General features: G+C 41.9%; 1 protein-coding gene across 1 annotated transcript in view; it reads left to right on the forward strand.

The window, feature by feature from the left end:
• Positions 1-1,006: 1,006 nt before the first annotated feature.
• SULF1 (sulfatase 1) overlaps positions 1,007-16,694 on the forward strand; it is a 78,865-nt gene continuing 63,177 nt past the window's right edge. The window contains 3 exon segments of the mRNA XM_021688370.1: positions 1,007-1,178; positions 13,679-13,722; positions 13,724-13,919. Coding sequence (XP_021544045.1) covers positions 1,007-1,178; positions 13,679-13,722; positions 13,724-13,919 — 412 coding nt within the window.

Consider the following 16,694-nt stretch of genomic DNA (forward strand, 5'->3'; position numbering starts at 1 on the left):
TTCCCCTGGTGATTGATGGAGGGCAGTTAGGAGCTTTTCGGGGGATGGGAAAGGTTGCCCTCCCAGTCGCTTACTATGAAGTCTTTGTCAGCAGAAAGAACTCTGCAGGGTAGTGAGTGACATAATGCAGATGACAAATGACAGCATTGCATTTTATTCTGCTTGATAAGTACTCAGTATCTACGCAGGTGAATCAATGCTCCCCCAGCGCGCCCCCTCGCGCCAGCTGCTTCCCAGATGCAAGTACTCTCCAAACCCACTGTGGTTTCACAGGTGCTACGGGCGCCTCCTGGTCAAGCATGAGTTTTTGGGGGAATGTTTCAAGTACTGGCAGAGTGTGAGCAAGGATGGTACCGTGTCACCACTTTAAGGAGCTGATTATGAAATGAAGATATTTTCTGAGTCATTTGTTAGCAGCTCTGAATATTGTTTTCTCCTGTTTCTCCCTTTTGGAATACGGATTGTGTGTGTGTGTGTGTGTGTGTGTGTGTGTGTGTGTGTGTATGCTGTTTTGAGAGACTACTTCAGACCAAAATCTGTATCAAAACCCTGACTGACGTTTCCTTTGTATTTCTTCTCCCCCTCTAGGACCCCATCTGCCGATGTTCTGAATACCTCTGAGTACAGAAATTGATTCTTCAACCAGGATACCTAATTCAAGGTATCAGCTCTTGTCAGAAGGCTTTTACATTTGAGCTCTGTGTTGGGAATTCTGTTTTGGCAATGAATTTTGAAATAGGAAAAGTTGGAATGAGAAGAAAGGGCAAAAGTGAATTTGCAAAATAATCAGGTGCTTAAAAACCTCCCGAGCGCCTGGGGCAGGCAGCCCTCTCTCTAACAGTTCACGTGCCAGATCTCACTTTGTTGTAGCCCTTTTTCTGCAACTGTGTTTGGGGTTTGGATGTCATTTTCATCTCTCCCTCTCTCTTTTTCTCCGACTGCCCAGACCTGCAGAAACCAGGAGGCTGAGACAGTCTGTCGGTCTCGCGACATTGGACCAAACACAATGAAGTATTCTTGCTGTGCTCTGGTTCTGGCTGTCCTGGGCACAGAGCTGCTGGGGAGCCTCTGTTCGACTGTCAGATCCCAGAGGTTCCGAGGACGGATTCAGCAGGAGCGAAAAAACATCCGACCCAACATTATTCTTGTGCTCACTGATGATCAAGATGTGGAGCTGGGTGAGACACTGGGTTTTTCACTTCTTAGTCTCTTTTGCTCAAATGATTTGCTGACCTTCCACACGATCAGTAACACTGAGTGAACATTTGGGGGGTTGGTCCTTAACTGGAGGATCTTAACCAGCAACCTGAGTTTATAAAATGAACTTGTATTGATTATAAGGCATTCGGTTTTCATTTCAACATTACTTTTCTGGTCTTAGGTGTTTGAAACAGTCTGGGGAGGGTCCTAGAATAATAGCAGGAGAGACGAAAAAGAGCAAGCATGAATACTATAGAAGTCAAGGATTCGATTGTGCACCTTGGACGCTCTTGATCAAGAAATGTTTTAAATATTTGGGCAAAATTGTTTCCAAGAGTATGAGCTTATAGCTGTAATTCTATGCAGTGTATATGAACATAGATACTATTATTCTCTTATAACAGTTATTATTATTAAAGTGAATGAAATATTCACAGCTTGTGATAATTGTTAGGTGATTGAAAGTTACAGTATTCTATGTATCTTCTGGTGATAATTCATTACTACCACCTTGGAGATGATGCTTTTTGGAAGAATTAGCTAACGTGGGTTCATTCCAGAACACTTGGAAAGCCTGCCAAATTCAGCAGAGCTGCTGTACCATCTGATTCCATTTCTTATCTTCTCACTTTCTTTAATGGCCCAGCTCTTATGGTCTTGGCTGTTATGATCTTCCACGGGACCTTAGGACAGATAGAAAAGCTCGTCCTTACAAATTGTCACCAGCACTCGTTTTCATTCCTAGAATCAAATTCCTGGCTCTCAGGAATCGCTCAGCTGGGCTTACCCATCGCACTCAACCTGGTATCTTTTAGACTTAGTGCTGGCCGACCACGCTGGGCTTCCTTACAGAGCTCCGAAGGCTAGGGTTCTTGAGGATAAAACCCTCCATGCTGGAACCTGGTCTCCATGGAATGGGACTTTAATTTCCAGTTTGAAACCAAGTCATGGAATCCCAGCAAAGTTAACCCCTTGGGTTTAGCTGGAAGCACATGCACTAAAAACCAACAGCAGGTAATAATTGTTGAAGTTGATTTGCAGAGTCTGCTGTCTCTCCCTTTACTTTTTAAAGAAGAGTATTGATTTTCAGGCAACATGCCCGGATGAGGTCTTGGAGGTACGACTTCAGTACGCAGGTAGCTTGTACTTTAGTTTGCGCTTATCTATGGAGCAAGTAAAATGAGGTGAACACATTTGAATTCACCTTCCTTAACATCTCTCGTATCTGTCCCTTTCATTACAGCCAAGATCTCCAGACCATTCTCTTGTCTCTAGTTTTTCTCTAACTGATTAGTCAACTGACCCACCTGTCCCCCATAGTCTCGGTGCCTCTTGCCTATTCTTCACTCCATGACTGGAGTTATCATGCAAGTGTCTGATCAGGTCTGTTCTGCTTAAAACACTCTATGGTTTCCCGTTGGCAAGAGGATTAAGCAACTCTCCTCCGTAGGCAAATGAGCTCTGGGCCATCTGGCCCCTGCCTATTTCTATGAGGTTATTCCCTTTTCCCCCACTTTTGCTCAGTGCTTCATAGAAATGACTCACGCTTCCTTGAAGGTGGCTGGTGGTTTCATCTCCCTCACCTATATTTCATGCCTTTGTACATCTTGTCTCCTCTGTCTTTCCCCTCCCCCTTTCTCCACCTGGAGAAGCCCTACCTATTCTTCATGGCCCAGCTCAAATGCCTTGTCCTGGGGGGGCGGGGGGGGGTCTTTCTTCACCAAAACCATTCTCCCCTCCAGCAGGGTAGATAGAACTTTCCTTTTTACCACTTTGGACATGCTTCCAGCATGGCCCTTAATCCATCATGTGCTTCCATACTTGTCTCTTCCACTGGCCTGAGAGCAAGATAGTGTTTTATTTATGTTGCATTCCTGATACTGGGACCATGACGGGAATATAGTATATGCTAAATAAATTTGAAGTGGACCTATGGGGGCCTGAAAAAGCTAATAAAATTCTCAGAAGTGAATACAGGTATCTGTGGTAATCTACCTCTTCAATATATAGCCCTCGTCTTTAAAATAAATTAAGGAGTCATTTGACAAATTTTTTTAACAGAATTCAAAATTTCATCTTTTAGTTTCACCCTATAATTACTTCATTTATCCGGTAAATATTTCCTGAGCAATCACTAAGGGGAAGCATGTGGATATAATGGATACAGCTCATAGGTTCAATCAACCCAGTTGTTTCCTGTGTGTTTGCCCCTATCTCCTTCCTTGATTTTCTAGCCAGACACGATGCCAAGCATTTATTCATTTAATCTTCCCAATAACTCTATGAAGTAGATGCTCTTACTCTCTTTAATTTCTACAGAAGTAAAATGAGGCTTAGAGAAGTCACGTAGGCGGTGATGAACTAGTCAATGGTGAAACTAGGACCCATGTTAGGACTAGGTCTCCACAGCTAACATTTAACCATGATGCTTTCCATCAGTCCTCCAACGCATATTTATTGAGGCCTTCCTAAAAGCAAACCGTAAATGCATGGTAATGTTCTAGGTTCTGAAAGAGAGAGAATAGAAGCATAAGATGGGTCTTGTTATCTCATTGGCAGAACACAGTGATGAACCACAGTGAACCATGGGGTAAATACTTCAGAAAAGCCCTCCTTCTTCTGCCCAAACAATTGTGCTCTTGGTAGTGGACACTGTCTGATGGAGACTTTTACCTAGCCTTCTGTAATGTTCTCATAATCCTTCTTGAGCCGAACTGCTCTAGACGTTAGTTGGGTATTTTTTTGTTTCTTTATTTTAACCATCTTTAAACCATTTTTAAGTGTGCAAGTCAGTAGTTTTAAGTACATTCACATTGTTTTGCAACCGTTTCCAGAACACTTCATCTTACAAAATTAAAACTCTGTATTCATTAAACAATAACTCTCCATAACCCCAGTCCCTGGTAACCATCATTCTACTGCCTCCATGAATCTGACTGTTGTAGGTACGTCATATAAGTGGAATTATACCACTGACGGCAAAGACAAAGTATTTGTCTTTTTGTGACTGACTTGTTTCACTTAGCCCAATACCCATCCCCAAGGCTCATCCGTGCTGTAGCATGTATCAGAATTTCCTTCCTTTTGAAGGCTGAATAATAATCAGTGTAGGTATATACCACATTTTGTTTATCCACTCATCTGTTAATATAAGTTTGGGTTGCTTCCACTTTTTGATTGTTGTAAATCTATGTAAGTAATGCTACTATGACCATAGGTGTTTAAATACTTCCTTAAGACCCTGCTTTCGATGCTTTGGAATAAATGCGCAGAAATGGATTTGCTGGATCATTTGATAACTCTATTTTTAATTTTTTGAGGGGCCTCCACCTTGTTTTCCACACCAGCTGCACCATTTTACATTCCCCCCAACAGTGCACAAGGGCTCCAGTTTCTCCACATCCTTGCCAACACGTGTTATTTTCCTGGCGCTCTGTTTTTATAATACCCATCCTAATGGGTGTGAGCTGGGAGCTCATTGCGCTTTTGATAAGTTTGGGTTTTGCTTCGCTTTGTTTTGTTTTTTCTTGTTTACTTACACGTTATTACGCTTGGCAAATGCTTGAATAGGATAGAATCGCAGAACTATTTGCACCTGTCATACCGCAGGCAGTTTTGGTTACTGTAGCGCCAGAAAGATATAACAGACTTAGAAGAGGTTTAGAAGAACAATGACAAAAATTGTAATAGAATGCTTTTCTTTGGGGGAAAGAAGAAAACCATTCTACTTCTTCGTCTGGGAAGACAAAGGCTGAGAAGGGTCGTAAGGGGAGTTTATGAAATCAAACTAGGAAAGAAAGCTCTTACTCAGTAGGAATGGAGCCACTCCCTCAACTTTGTCTGAGGACAAATAAAATAAACTAGTACTTTGTGAAGGGAGGGAGACACATAAGGAATTCATTAATAAAAGTGCTAGAACCTTGCACGTTATCTTTTTCCAAAGAACACTCGTTCTCATTATTACGCTTGTTTTCATCCCACCCAAGTTGGGTGGAGAGGACAAAGATCATTATCCCAGGAGAAGAGTTAATCTGTGGAAAGATGAAATAACTTAACCACTGGCCCCTTTATGTCTGGATTTACTTTTTGCACAACTTAAGAAGTAGCTTAGGTCGTGTCTGTACTTGTAAGTAGTTCAGGTTTTTAGACTATATTAATAGGTAGAAGATTTACGCTTTCTTTTAAGCTAGAAAAACACACATGGACATGATCAACATGAACTTTGGGATGATGATTTCCTCTGGAGGAGCAGTAACCAAGAATATCAATGACATTTCCACATTTTGCCTTAAAGTTTGAAAACGACATCTGAAGCAATTATCATCAAATATTAAATTTTTTTAAAAGCTTAAATTTAAGAGTTTAGCATTTAAAAATATTAAAGCTAGGACCGCCTTTGCTGCATCCCAAAGGTTTTGAACATTTGTGTTTTCATTTTCATTTGTTTCCATGAATTTTTTAAATTCTTCTTTAGTTTCCTGGTTGACCCATTCATTCTTTAGTAGGATGCTCTTTAGCCTCCATGTATTTGAGTTATGTCCAAATTTCCTCTTGTGATTCAGTTCAAGTTTCAAAGCACTGTGGTCTGAAAATATGCAGGGAATGATCCCAATCTTTTGGTACCGGTTGAGACCTGGTTTGTGACCTAGTATGTGATAGGTATATATATACAATGGAATACTACTCAGCCATCAAAAAAATGAAATCTTACTATTTGCAATGACGTGGATGGAACCAGAGGGTATTATGCTAAAAGAAATAAGTCAATCGGAGAAAGACAATTATCATATGATCTCACTCATATGTGGAATTTAAGAAACAAAACAGAGGATCATAGGGGAAGAGAGGAAAAATTAAAATGAAATCAGAGAGGGAGACAAACCGTAGGACTCTCATAGGATTAAGAGACTCTTAATCATAGGAAACAAACTGAGGGCTGCTGGAGGGGCGGGGAATGGAGTAACCGGGGGATGGACATTAAGGAAGGCATGGGATATAATGAGCACTGAGTGTTATATAAGACTGATGAATCACTGACCTCTACCTCTGAAACTAATAATACATTATATGTTAATTAATTGAATTTAAATAAATTTTTAAAAAGAAAAAAAGAAAGATCCAGTAAAAAAAACCTTTTTAAAGAAAAATATATATATATAATAAAAATATTAAAGCTAAGAGACACATTATTCTAGTATTTTCCTGTACTTGAGGCATTATAAATCAATAAGAACAAAATAAATCAAAAAGAACAAAATAAAAAATGCTTGTGGAACTCCATGAACTTTCTGAGACTAGAGTCAAAGAAATTAAGCTCTAAATCTTTCCAAAAGGGTCCCTTGGTGCCACTCTGAGGAACAAACTGTGGAGCTGATCTGACTCAATGTGGCATTTGTTAAATTCTTAGGAAACTGGGCTGATGCTAACATCTCAGTAACACTGGCCCATTGCTTCTTTCAGATCATACATGGAATTAAGAAACCATAAGTACATGGAAATATTTTGTTTTTTTAAATCAGAGGTCACAATTGGGATCTATAGTCCTGAGCTAGCCCACAGATGTGGTTTGCTTGACCAGTGTATTTTTTTTTTAATTAAGGTAACATTTTAAAAATCAGATGATTTCATGTTAAAAAAAAAAAAATCCAGATTCTGACCTTTCTGGAAAATCCAGAAGCATGAGAGCTTGCATTCCCATGAGACAGCAATCAGGCAGATGTTTGAAGAGGAGTCAGAGTTGCCCCACTAGGTGGAGCATGTCCTCAGGTCATCATGGCCCCCACCACTCTCCATTGCTCCCCAACATTTAGGTCATGGAGCCATTTACCATCATGTCCATACTGCAGTTTTTCTCATGGTCAGAGAAAGCTCTCTACACCCACATCTCTACCAAATGTGAAAAGCAGAAAAGATGAAAGCTCCCTGATTTTTCTTATACCTGGCTACCTTCACTTGCCTACCTCTCTATCCTACCCTGTAGACATTTTCAGTCCATTTCCCTAAGAAATTAGTCTCCTCTTTTAATGGCCTTTTGCTCTTTGGCGGGGTAGTGGGGTGGGGGTGAGTAATGAGTGTTAGTGACCTGGAGACACTCCAGACAGATTTATTTTCTGCTTCTTAGTCCTTTCTTCCCCAATCTTGTTTCTTCCCTTTGGTTTTCACTGAAATATCTGGGGTTTTTTCCACCCATCCCATGGTTTTGGTAGAAAAAGGTGTACTCTTTTATCATGTTACTTTTTTCTTATGCTTTCAGAATTAAAATATTGAACCGATCAATATAGCCTTTTTTAATATTGGAATTATCACTGTTTAAGGCTTCATACTTTACTATAAAAATAACTGTTGGTGTGAGAAAATAGCAATGGAATCTGGAGGTATTTAGTACAGACCATTTATATATTTAAAGCGTTAACCATAGCTCCTCATAAAATGATGACATCTAGAAACAACAGTGCTCAATTAATTAAGAGTTGTGCTTGCTTGTCATTATTGTTCATCAAAGCATGAACCATTGCAGCCCGCAAGGAGGTGTGTCTCTCTAGGAAGCTAGGTGTATTTGAGCCCCACATGCCTGGAGTTTCCTTAAGGGATGACGATGGCAATATTTATTATTGAATTTCTGGGTTTGTGAGTTTTCCAGACCGTGATAAACAGGCTTGATGAAAACTTTAATGTTTCATAGTACAAAACATTGAATAAATCAAACACTAAGACACTTGAATCAAGAAAGATAAAGTTTTGTTGTAAAGTTTGACATGTAAATGAAGTAATTCAAGCTCTCTGTGTAATTTTGGAAAAGTCATTCAGAGAAGTTGGACATTTTCTCTCTGCTGACCTTTTTCACACAGATGATGTGAGAATAAATGAGTTGGAGTGTGTAGAATGATTTAAATTCCTGGCCATGGTCCCATCCGGTCCCAGTAACCTATCCCATACTCCATCCAAAGTACTGTTCCTGGAGCCTGGATTTTTTTTTTTTTAATTCCACTGAAAGTGCAAACGTGGTGGATCTTGCAGGACTCCTGAAGAGTGCCATTTCTCCCCTCCCAGTCGCTGCTGACCCAGCAGTAGCCTCGTCTGTAGCTGATTGCTGTTAAAGCATCCCCACCCCTGCAGGAAGAATGCAGACATCCCTAGTCCCCACCTGGAGCTCTGGCACTGGGACAGCTTTTCTTGGCAGACCTGGGACTCAGCTGTGGCCTGGACCTTCTCTGTCCTCAAGCCAGGCCAGTCAGCAGTGCCCCCACACCAGCTCCTGGACCCAGTGACAGTCACTTCATAGCAACCTCGTCAGGCTTCCACCTCCAAGGACAATTTTAAGTGATAATGAAGTCAGGCTTATTGTGCAAGGGGAGGTAGGGGGACAGTGTATGTGGGGTGGGAGAGAATTGATATTTTTAACTATAAGCCAGCATTAACATTTTAAGTCTCAAAACATAGAAATGATCGCTGACCTCTGTCTTAGTCGTGAACAGACTATCACAAAATGAATGGTTTAGTGGCTTATAAACACCAGCCATTTATTTCCCACAGTTCTGTTGGCTGGGAAGTCCACGATCAAGGAGCCAGCAGATTCAGTGTCTGGTGCGAGCCCACTTTCTAGCTTACAGATGGCTGTCTTATTATGTATCCTCACATGGCAGAAGGGGCAAGGAAGCCTAGTGGGGTCTCTTATATAAGGGCATTAATCCCATTCATGAGGGCTCCACCTTCATGAGCTAATCGCCTCCCAGAGGCCCCACCTCCTAATACCATCGTCCTGGTCATTAGGTTTCAACATATGTATTTGCAGGGGCGGGGGGGGGGCAAGGGGCGGGGGACACTAGTATTCAGTCTATGGTAACCTGTTTACTCTTAGCCCCGCTTTTGGAATTCAGATGTAGCTTATGGACATGGGGATGAAAAAGACAGGAGAAAATTAACACGGTGGGTTGAGGTGAGCGCACAGTGAAACTCCAGTGCCCCTGACAACACTCCTTGTGTGAAGTGCTCTAACAGCGCGTGTCAGGCCATTTGCTCCTCAACAACCCTGTGATCTAGTTGGGGAATGATTCTTAGCTCCACTTTACAGATGAGACATTCAGACCAAAAAAGAGTAGGTGACTTGCTCAAGCTGATCTGTGACCAAATCCTGTTTTCCCTCCAGTTCAAGTTCAGGGCTCTCTCTTCTCCTTCTTACCCTCCTAAGCCCTGCCTTGTGAATCTTGTTACGAGTCTTCGGCCTTAAGCTTCTTCTCATTCCTATGAAATAATTGTTCTAATAACTGAGAATCAGCACGATTGGAGTTTTAGGCACCGAAGGCCTGAACCTCAGAGAGGTGAGCAGTTGCAGCTTAAGACAAAACTGAGCTCTTCCAACAGCGAGGCAGGACATCGTCCCATTCATTCATCTCAACACCTGTAAGTGCGGAACGATGAGTTTCATTACAGACCAGCTTTTGGGAGAGTTTCCCAAGGAAAAGTCAGTGGTGCAGTCTCCCTCAGTGAGGGAGGCGGTGCGAGGCAGTGTTGCTGCCCGACATTAATCATCGCACCGCCATGAAAAAGAAGGTGCTTCGTGCTTTCCTTCCGTTGCATACTAACTCAGAGGGAAGAGGGAGGGTTCCTGTGCTCCATCATCTGCGGAGAACCCACCAAGACCAGAGGCGGCATTTCACGCCAGCGATGAAGTCAGACACATCTCAGCCCTCACTGGGCCTGAGCTCCTGGGATCCTTCAGCCCTTGGGGGGAAGGTGCGTGGGAGGCCGGCATCGTGTGTGTCAGTGTCTCCTTTAAGAGGCTAGGTGAAATATCAGTCTGCGGAAAGTGAGACATATCTTGACTATGAGCAGACACCTTTTCTGTTTCTCGGTCTTGAAAACGTCAGTGTTACAGCTGGTACTCAGCCTAGATGGAGCTTAAGAACACGGTCTCTGGAGCAGATTGCCTGCATTTACTTCTGGGCTTGGCGACCTAGGCCATGTGTGGCCCTCGGAATGTTATTTAGCCCTTCTGCCCCTCAGTTTTATCATCTGTGATACTTATATGGGAATAATAGATAAGAGCACCTGCTATGAAGGCTTATCGTCAGGATTAAATGAGTTGATGAGGGTGAAGGGCTCAGAAGAGAACCTGGCTGACAGTAAGCATGACATGGATGTTTCCGATTCCGGTCTGCCATATCTTACAGCCTCGGGAGTGGGCTGAGCCGCCTAGAGGCACCTGCTAAAGTCTCGTCCAGCTCTCGGCTTCCCTGCTTCTGTGTCCAACCCGGACTACTTCTCTGAGCGCGAGTGTGGTCCATGGACAGGGAGAAGCAGCCTCACCAGGGAGCTTGTTGGAAGTGCAAATTCTCTGGTGCCTCCCCAAGTCTTCTGAAATCAGCATCACAGGGCGGGCCCAGAATTCTGATGTAACATGCTCTCCAAGTGATGTTTAAAGTTGAAGGAACATTGTCTCAGAATCTATTCTTTACTGAGAAACTTCGGGCCAGATACCCACTTTTACGAATCCTAACGTTGGGGCTGCAGTGATCACAGTGACTCCAGGGACCAAATGTCCTCATCAATCCCTTTGATTTGGGGACTGGTTGGAATTTGGACAGATTGTTTAGGACCTCAACATAATCTGCCTAGTTCATTAAAAGAGTGACATTTAGAATGGGAGGGGAGCCCTTGCTGGGGCAAGTCCAGATTATGAATTGGGCTAAGTTTTGGTACCACTTTGTATATTATTTGACCTTAGATCCAATTTCTACCTACCATCCTATATTTGCAATCTGAATGAGTCTGTAAACAGGAGATTGCAGGTGGTTCAGGACCTTGGAGGATGGTTTCCAGTGCCTTTTTTTTTTTTAATTTTTTTATTATGTTATGTTAATCACCATACATTACATCATTAGCTTTTGATGTAGTGTTCCATGATTCATTGTTTGAGTGTATAACACCCAGTGCTCCATGCAGTACGTGCCCTCTTTAATACCCATCACCAGGCTAACCCATCCCCCACCCCCTCCCCTCTAAAACCCTCAGTTTGTTTCTCAGAGCCCATAGTCTCTCATGGTTCGTCCAGTGCTTTTTTTAATATGAGTTCAGCTAAGGCTCATAAAGGAAATTGATAGCCCATTCTTTGTAATAAAGAGCGTAGTAGGCAATGAAAATCCATCAGTAGTGTTTGCTGAGTTTTCCCAAAATTCAAGATACTACACTAAGTAAGCACTGCAGAGGTGTAAAGAGGAGAGAGGAGTAAGTGAATAGACGCGACCATCTCCCTTTCACTCTCTCCCCACTCCCATGTATCCATCTATTTATCTCCATCTCCAGGATGTTTCCCCCATCTGATCAATAAATATAAAACACATTTCTGAAATGGACTTCCTTGATCTTCTACAGGGCATCTGTCTTTTTAGTTACTCCTTGAGTGACAGTGAAACCATTACTTTTCCAGTTTTCTTCCTGTGCTGAAAACGTTGAGGTATTATTAGTCAACTCATTATCTTCTGATGCATGACAACATCTCTTGGATCTGTTTCTTCGAGCCTCCCTCCATTTTAGAGGCACAGTCCAGTTCAAGTCTGTATCACCTCATGGCCTAATGGCTTTAGCGACCTCTCGGCTCTAACCTTGGTGGACCAGCCTATTTCCTCCTCCATGCACATACCTCCATCCCCCGTTGCCACAGCAACATCCCTCAAAGACGTTTTCCATATCATGTCGTTCATTCCTTTGACAGAGAAACCATTCTGCCTTCATTTTGGCTATTCCATCAAATCCAAATATCTGTGCCCAGCCTCGAAGCCATTCACTAACTCTACCTTCTATGTTTCATCAAGAGAATTCCCCATATTCTTTTTCATCCTAGGAAATCGGTGTGCTGTACGCAACCCTCGACTTCCTCCCACCTCCAGAGCACACACACCATCCTCCCCATGCTGCCACGAACACACTTCACCCGTCTTGTGTTTTTCTTCCTGCTCTCCTTCCATTTGTCCTCGTCTCTTGTTTCAGAACTCTCATCAAACATCCCCTTCGGTCCTCCCTAACCTTATTTGTACTGCTACTGCTGTCTCCACACTCTTACGTGGCTTTGCAAATAGCCCCAAGTGGTTTCTATATGTCGGTTCTCATCTAGATAGTTTACCGCTGAAGACTGAGGCAGCAGAGAATTTTCCATTTCTTTTGTCAATGCTACACTTGGGGGAGCAACCCAGAGTGCTGAGGTTGATAGAATGTTCAGCATGAAGTGGGCACTCACTCCACGTTATTCACCAATTACAAAAAGGTTGCTTGATCCGCCAAAGACAACCAGAGGAGAAAAAGCAGTTAGGAATCCTCCTAACTGAAGCCTGTTTTAGGGAGCTCTAATGAGACCCAGTTAGAAACCTTCCTCCTGTTTTCATATGTGTCATGTGAACAGTAAGAACTAATACGTGAAAAAATCAGGCTAAGTGTGGCTTTTTGGACCATTGCACACTTCTCTTCTGCTCTGAATGCTTGCCTGGTTTGCATTACGATTTCCTTCCTTGCTGGAAAACTACATAGACTTTCTCCCTTTCTTTGGAAGAAGTGGGACCTGTTGGAAATGTGAGGCTCCAGGATTCAAATGCAATGGGCTTGGCTGTGGTGCTCTGTAGTGCATTTCTTGACAAGTCCTGAAAAGACTATTGAATTCTAGCCTGTGCTTTTTTTCTGCAGTATTTGGATGTGTTTCAGCGACAGTATTTGGCTGGATAGAGTAATCGAAGTCGTTTTTTTCTTCCTCGGCAATCTTATGTTACAATTTCATCCTCCGCAGTCAAAATGGAATACTTTACTCTATGCAAATACTTTTGAGTGCAATAGAATCATTGCTCTTTCATAAGCAAACAATCTATCTTTTAATATTACACGTAAACAGGTGAAAGTATAAACTGGCAGTGCTATCCTGATGGAAAAACTGGAGGGTATTTGGTGACTTTGCTGGAGGATACCAAGTTACAATAAAGATTTTTTTTTAATTAAAGACAGGCATTTTGGAGGGACTTTTACTTAACAGGAAAAAAAATGGTTTTCCTCTTTAGTTTCCTATGATTAAAACACTGTAAGTAGTAACCTCAACAATGTCACGAGCGTTGCGCATATGTGGTGGGTTGGGGGTTTGATGCCCTGTGTAACAGGCTCTTGTTCTCTTGTAATCTTCAAAAGGCTGCTGGCCTTGGAATTTTCTCCATATCTAGAATTCTAGCTTTAATGATCAGATTAGCCTGCATTTTTTTTTTCTTTGTGAGTAAGGAGAGGAGAAGCTGAAATGAGTTTTATTATTCTGCAAAATGCTTGAGATGGTAGGATCCCAAATGTTTAATTTTGTTCTGGAAATGAGAGCTGTCAAATTATCAACTCCTTCAAGCCAATGGAGGGAAATTAATAAATCAGGGGAACAGAGTCACTGAGTGACATGACATCAATGGGCATTCGTGGTGTGGTGCGCTCTGCTAAACAATGCTGGAATTGTGCCTTCCAGGGTCCCTGCAAGTCATGAACAAAACAAGAAAGATTATGGAGCACGGGGGGGGCCACCTTCACCAACGCTTTTGTGACCACCCCTATGTGCTGCCCCTCCCGGTCCTCCATGCTCACCGGAAAGTATGTGCACAACCACAACGTCTACACCAACAATGAGAACTGCTCCTCACCTTCATGGCAGGCGATGCACGAACCTCGGACTTTTGCTGTATATCTTAACAACACTGGCTACAGAACAGGTAAAGGTGGACTTGCTAGCCAATGAACCTCTGATGGTACTTCTTAGATACAGGGAAATGCCTCGTGTAATGAAATATATAAAGTTACAATAATTGGAAGTAGTGTAGGCTTTTCTCTTCGCTATCAAGATCCTCCCCATCCCATCCTTTTTCACTCTGAAGAAATGTACCAATGCAAGATCCCTTAGAAAAAAGTGATTCTCAGTGGGCACATTATGAAAATGTTATACTCATCAGAGCACCCAATGGTTGGAATTTTTTAAGAGGATCCGCAACAGAAGAGTTTTCACCCCCATTTACCTGCTTACCTCAACCTCCCAGATCTCAAGGGATCATGGTACAGCTTGAGGCTTGTCTTAAGGTGTCAGTACATTTCTGCCGATTTTTTTCAATGAGAAATCATCAAATATTTTGAAACTGCTTAGCATCCACTCCAAGATCTGGGACACAATAGGTGATCAAAATGATTTTTTGAATTAATAAATAACCGAATGAAGAAACCAATGGGGTGTACCTTTTTGATTCATTTATTCATTCATTCCTAATTGATAGAATTTGGAGTTTCTTTAGCTCAGGTTGTGGTTATTTTTAGGTCCCAGATGTTCACGCCCATCTTCCAAGAAGGGAAGGCATCCCCAATCTTAAGTAGGCAAGAAAAGGTTTCTGGTTAGTTGGTATTTTGAAAATTAGGGATCTCTTTCAAGAGAAGTCATAAACGTCATGCCAATCTTTCTAAGAAAGAAGCAAGGCTCCTTCTGGTAAGGTTAGCCCCCAAAGCCTTTGAATAAAGGCTAAGAGAATTCTCAGCATGTCGATGCTCTCCTTGGGTTTTCTGAATGCTTCTTCATGAAAGGCAACAAGGATGTTTATAGAAGAACTGTAGAGCAAAAATGTTTTTTTTTTCAGAGCCACCTAGACTTACAAGATTTAAGGATATCATCACTAAAGCTCACTGGAAATGATTTTTAGGTCTACAGGTTCTCTATTCTGAAGATTTAAAAGTAAAGGATTTCAGAAAAATATATTCTCTTAAGTACCTTTAAAAAATGAAATGAATCTTTCCCACTGCACTTGAAAAATATGAGGCCATTTGTTTCTTTGCAGAACATTCTGTGGGCACTTAATACTTGTTGTTTATGGATAAAAATATTGATTTTGACTATGATAGCATTGTCATTCACAAGCATCTCAAGATCTCCATTCAGAGAGGAAGCTCTTCCCGTGACTCTCAAGGGTGTTTGCTTATGCTTTGGAAAGAAACTAGGTTACTCAGAGTGCCTTATCCTAAGTGTGTTTTCTCACGTAAGTGATTTAAATTTATGGCACCTTTCATCTGAGAGCTCAAAGGCACTTTGCGAATCCATCAAACATCCCTGTAGGGTTTAGAGACAGCAAATGTACTTGGCTCTGTTTTATAACTGAGGTGGGGATTTCAAATATTGTGTGACCAACTCAGAGAAATGTTCCCTTAATGCCCGGTTCCTGATTTTAACCACCAGATTATGTTTTGTTCCTGAGAAGCATCATGTGACATCGATGCCTTTCAACTTCCAGGCTCTCTATGATTTAAAACCTAGTAGCGGATAGAGAGCTTGAAGGGTCGGGACTCTCCCCATATCCAGAGTGATATGGATGATGTCTGTCATAAGAAATAGAGATTCAGGATGACACAGAGAACCCTGCCAGGACTTAGAGTGGTCCACTAGGTTTTGCTAATTTGTTTCAGGGCAGATCAAGAAAAAGCAAGAAGATGAATGAGTTCTGAAGAGATTGTGTACAGCAATGGGACCCTAGTTGACAGTATTGTATTGTACACTTGAAATTTGCTAAGAGGGTTGGTGTTGTCACCATAAAAGAAAAAAAAAAGGAACATAGTATAGGAATGAGGTGATGGATGTATTGGTTGGCTTGGAGGTGGTGAATATTTCACAATGTTTATGTATTTTGGGCCATCAGATTGTACACCTTAAATATATTACAATTTTTTTAAGATTTTATTTATTTGAGAGAGAGACAGAGAGCATGCACAAATGCAGGGAGAGAGAGAGGGACAAGTAAACTCCGCACTGAGCATGGAGCCCAACCCAGGGCTTGATCCTATGACCCCAAATCATTACCTGAGCTGAAACCAAGAGTTGGTCGCTTAACAGACTGAGCCACCCAGGTGCCCCAAGTATATTACAATTTTTGATTGTCAATAATACCTCAATAAAACTAGGGAGAAAAAAGAAAGAGGGAAAAGAAGGAAATTAGTATTTTTTGCTTACCTACCATGCAGCATGCACTTTAGCTAAATTGTCTCACTTAATTCTTCGGGCAACTTTGGAAGAAAGGATTTGCCTGTGTTACCAAAGACGAAACAGAGACTAAGGAGAGTTGTCACAGGCTAATCAGTGATAGGATGGATCCATCACATCTGACTCCAGAGTCTTTCCTTTTTCCATTATCTTATTTCTTAACGTACGTTTCTGTCATGCCTCATTCCAAAGTGCCCTCAGAGACACATAAAACATAGCAGGATACAGAACAGTAAGGACCCTGGCAAATGGAAATGAAGAGTCATACCAGTAAAAGTCAAGGCAAAGCTTGGTATACAAAGTGCGCACCGTGGAGCTGTGGAGAAAGGGTGCCTATGTGGGGAACTAAGTTTCCAGATGGCAAAAGCAAAAATCGAAATGCCATCCATTGCGAAGTTTACCGGGTCACCAAGATAGAAATAAATCGGTTGCTTCTAAGAAGTGTAGCGTATTCTAGTACTTGTTTCAATTAGACTAT

The sequence above is a fragment of the Neomonachus schauinslandi genome, chromosome 4 (genome assembly GCF_002201575.2).
Source record: "Neomonachus schauinslandi chromosome 4, ASM220157v2, whole genome shotgun sequence".
Lineage (NCBI taxonomy): Eukaryota > Metazoa > Chordata > Mammalia > Carnivora > Phocidae > Neomonachus > Neomonachus schauinslandi.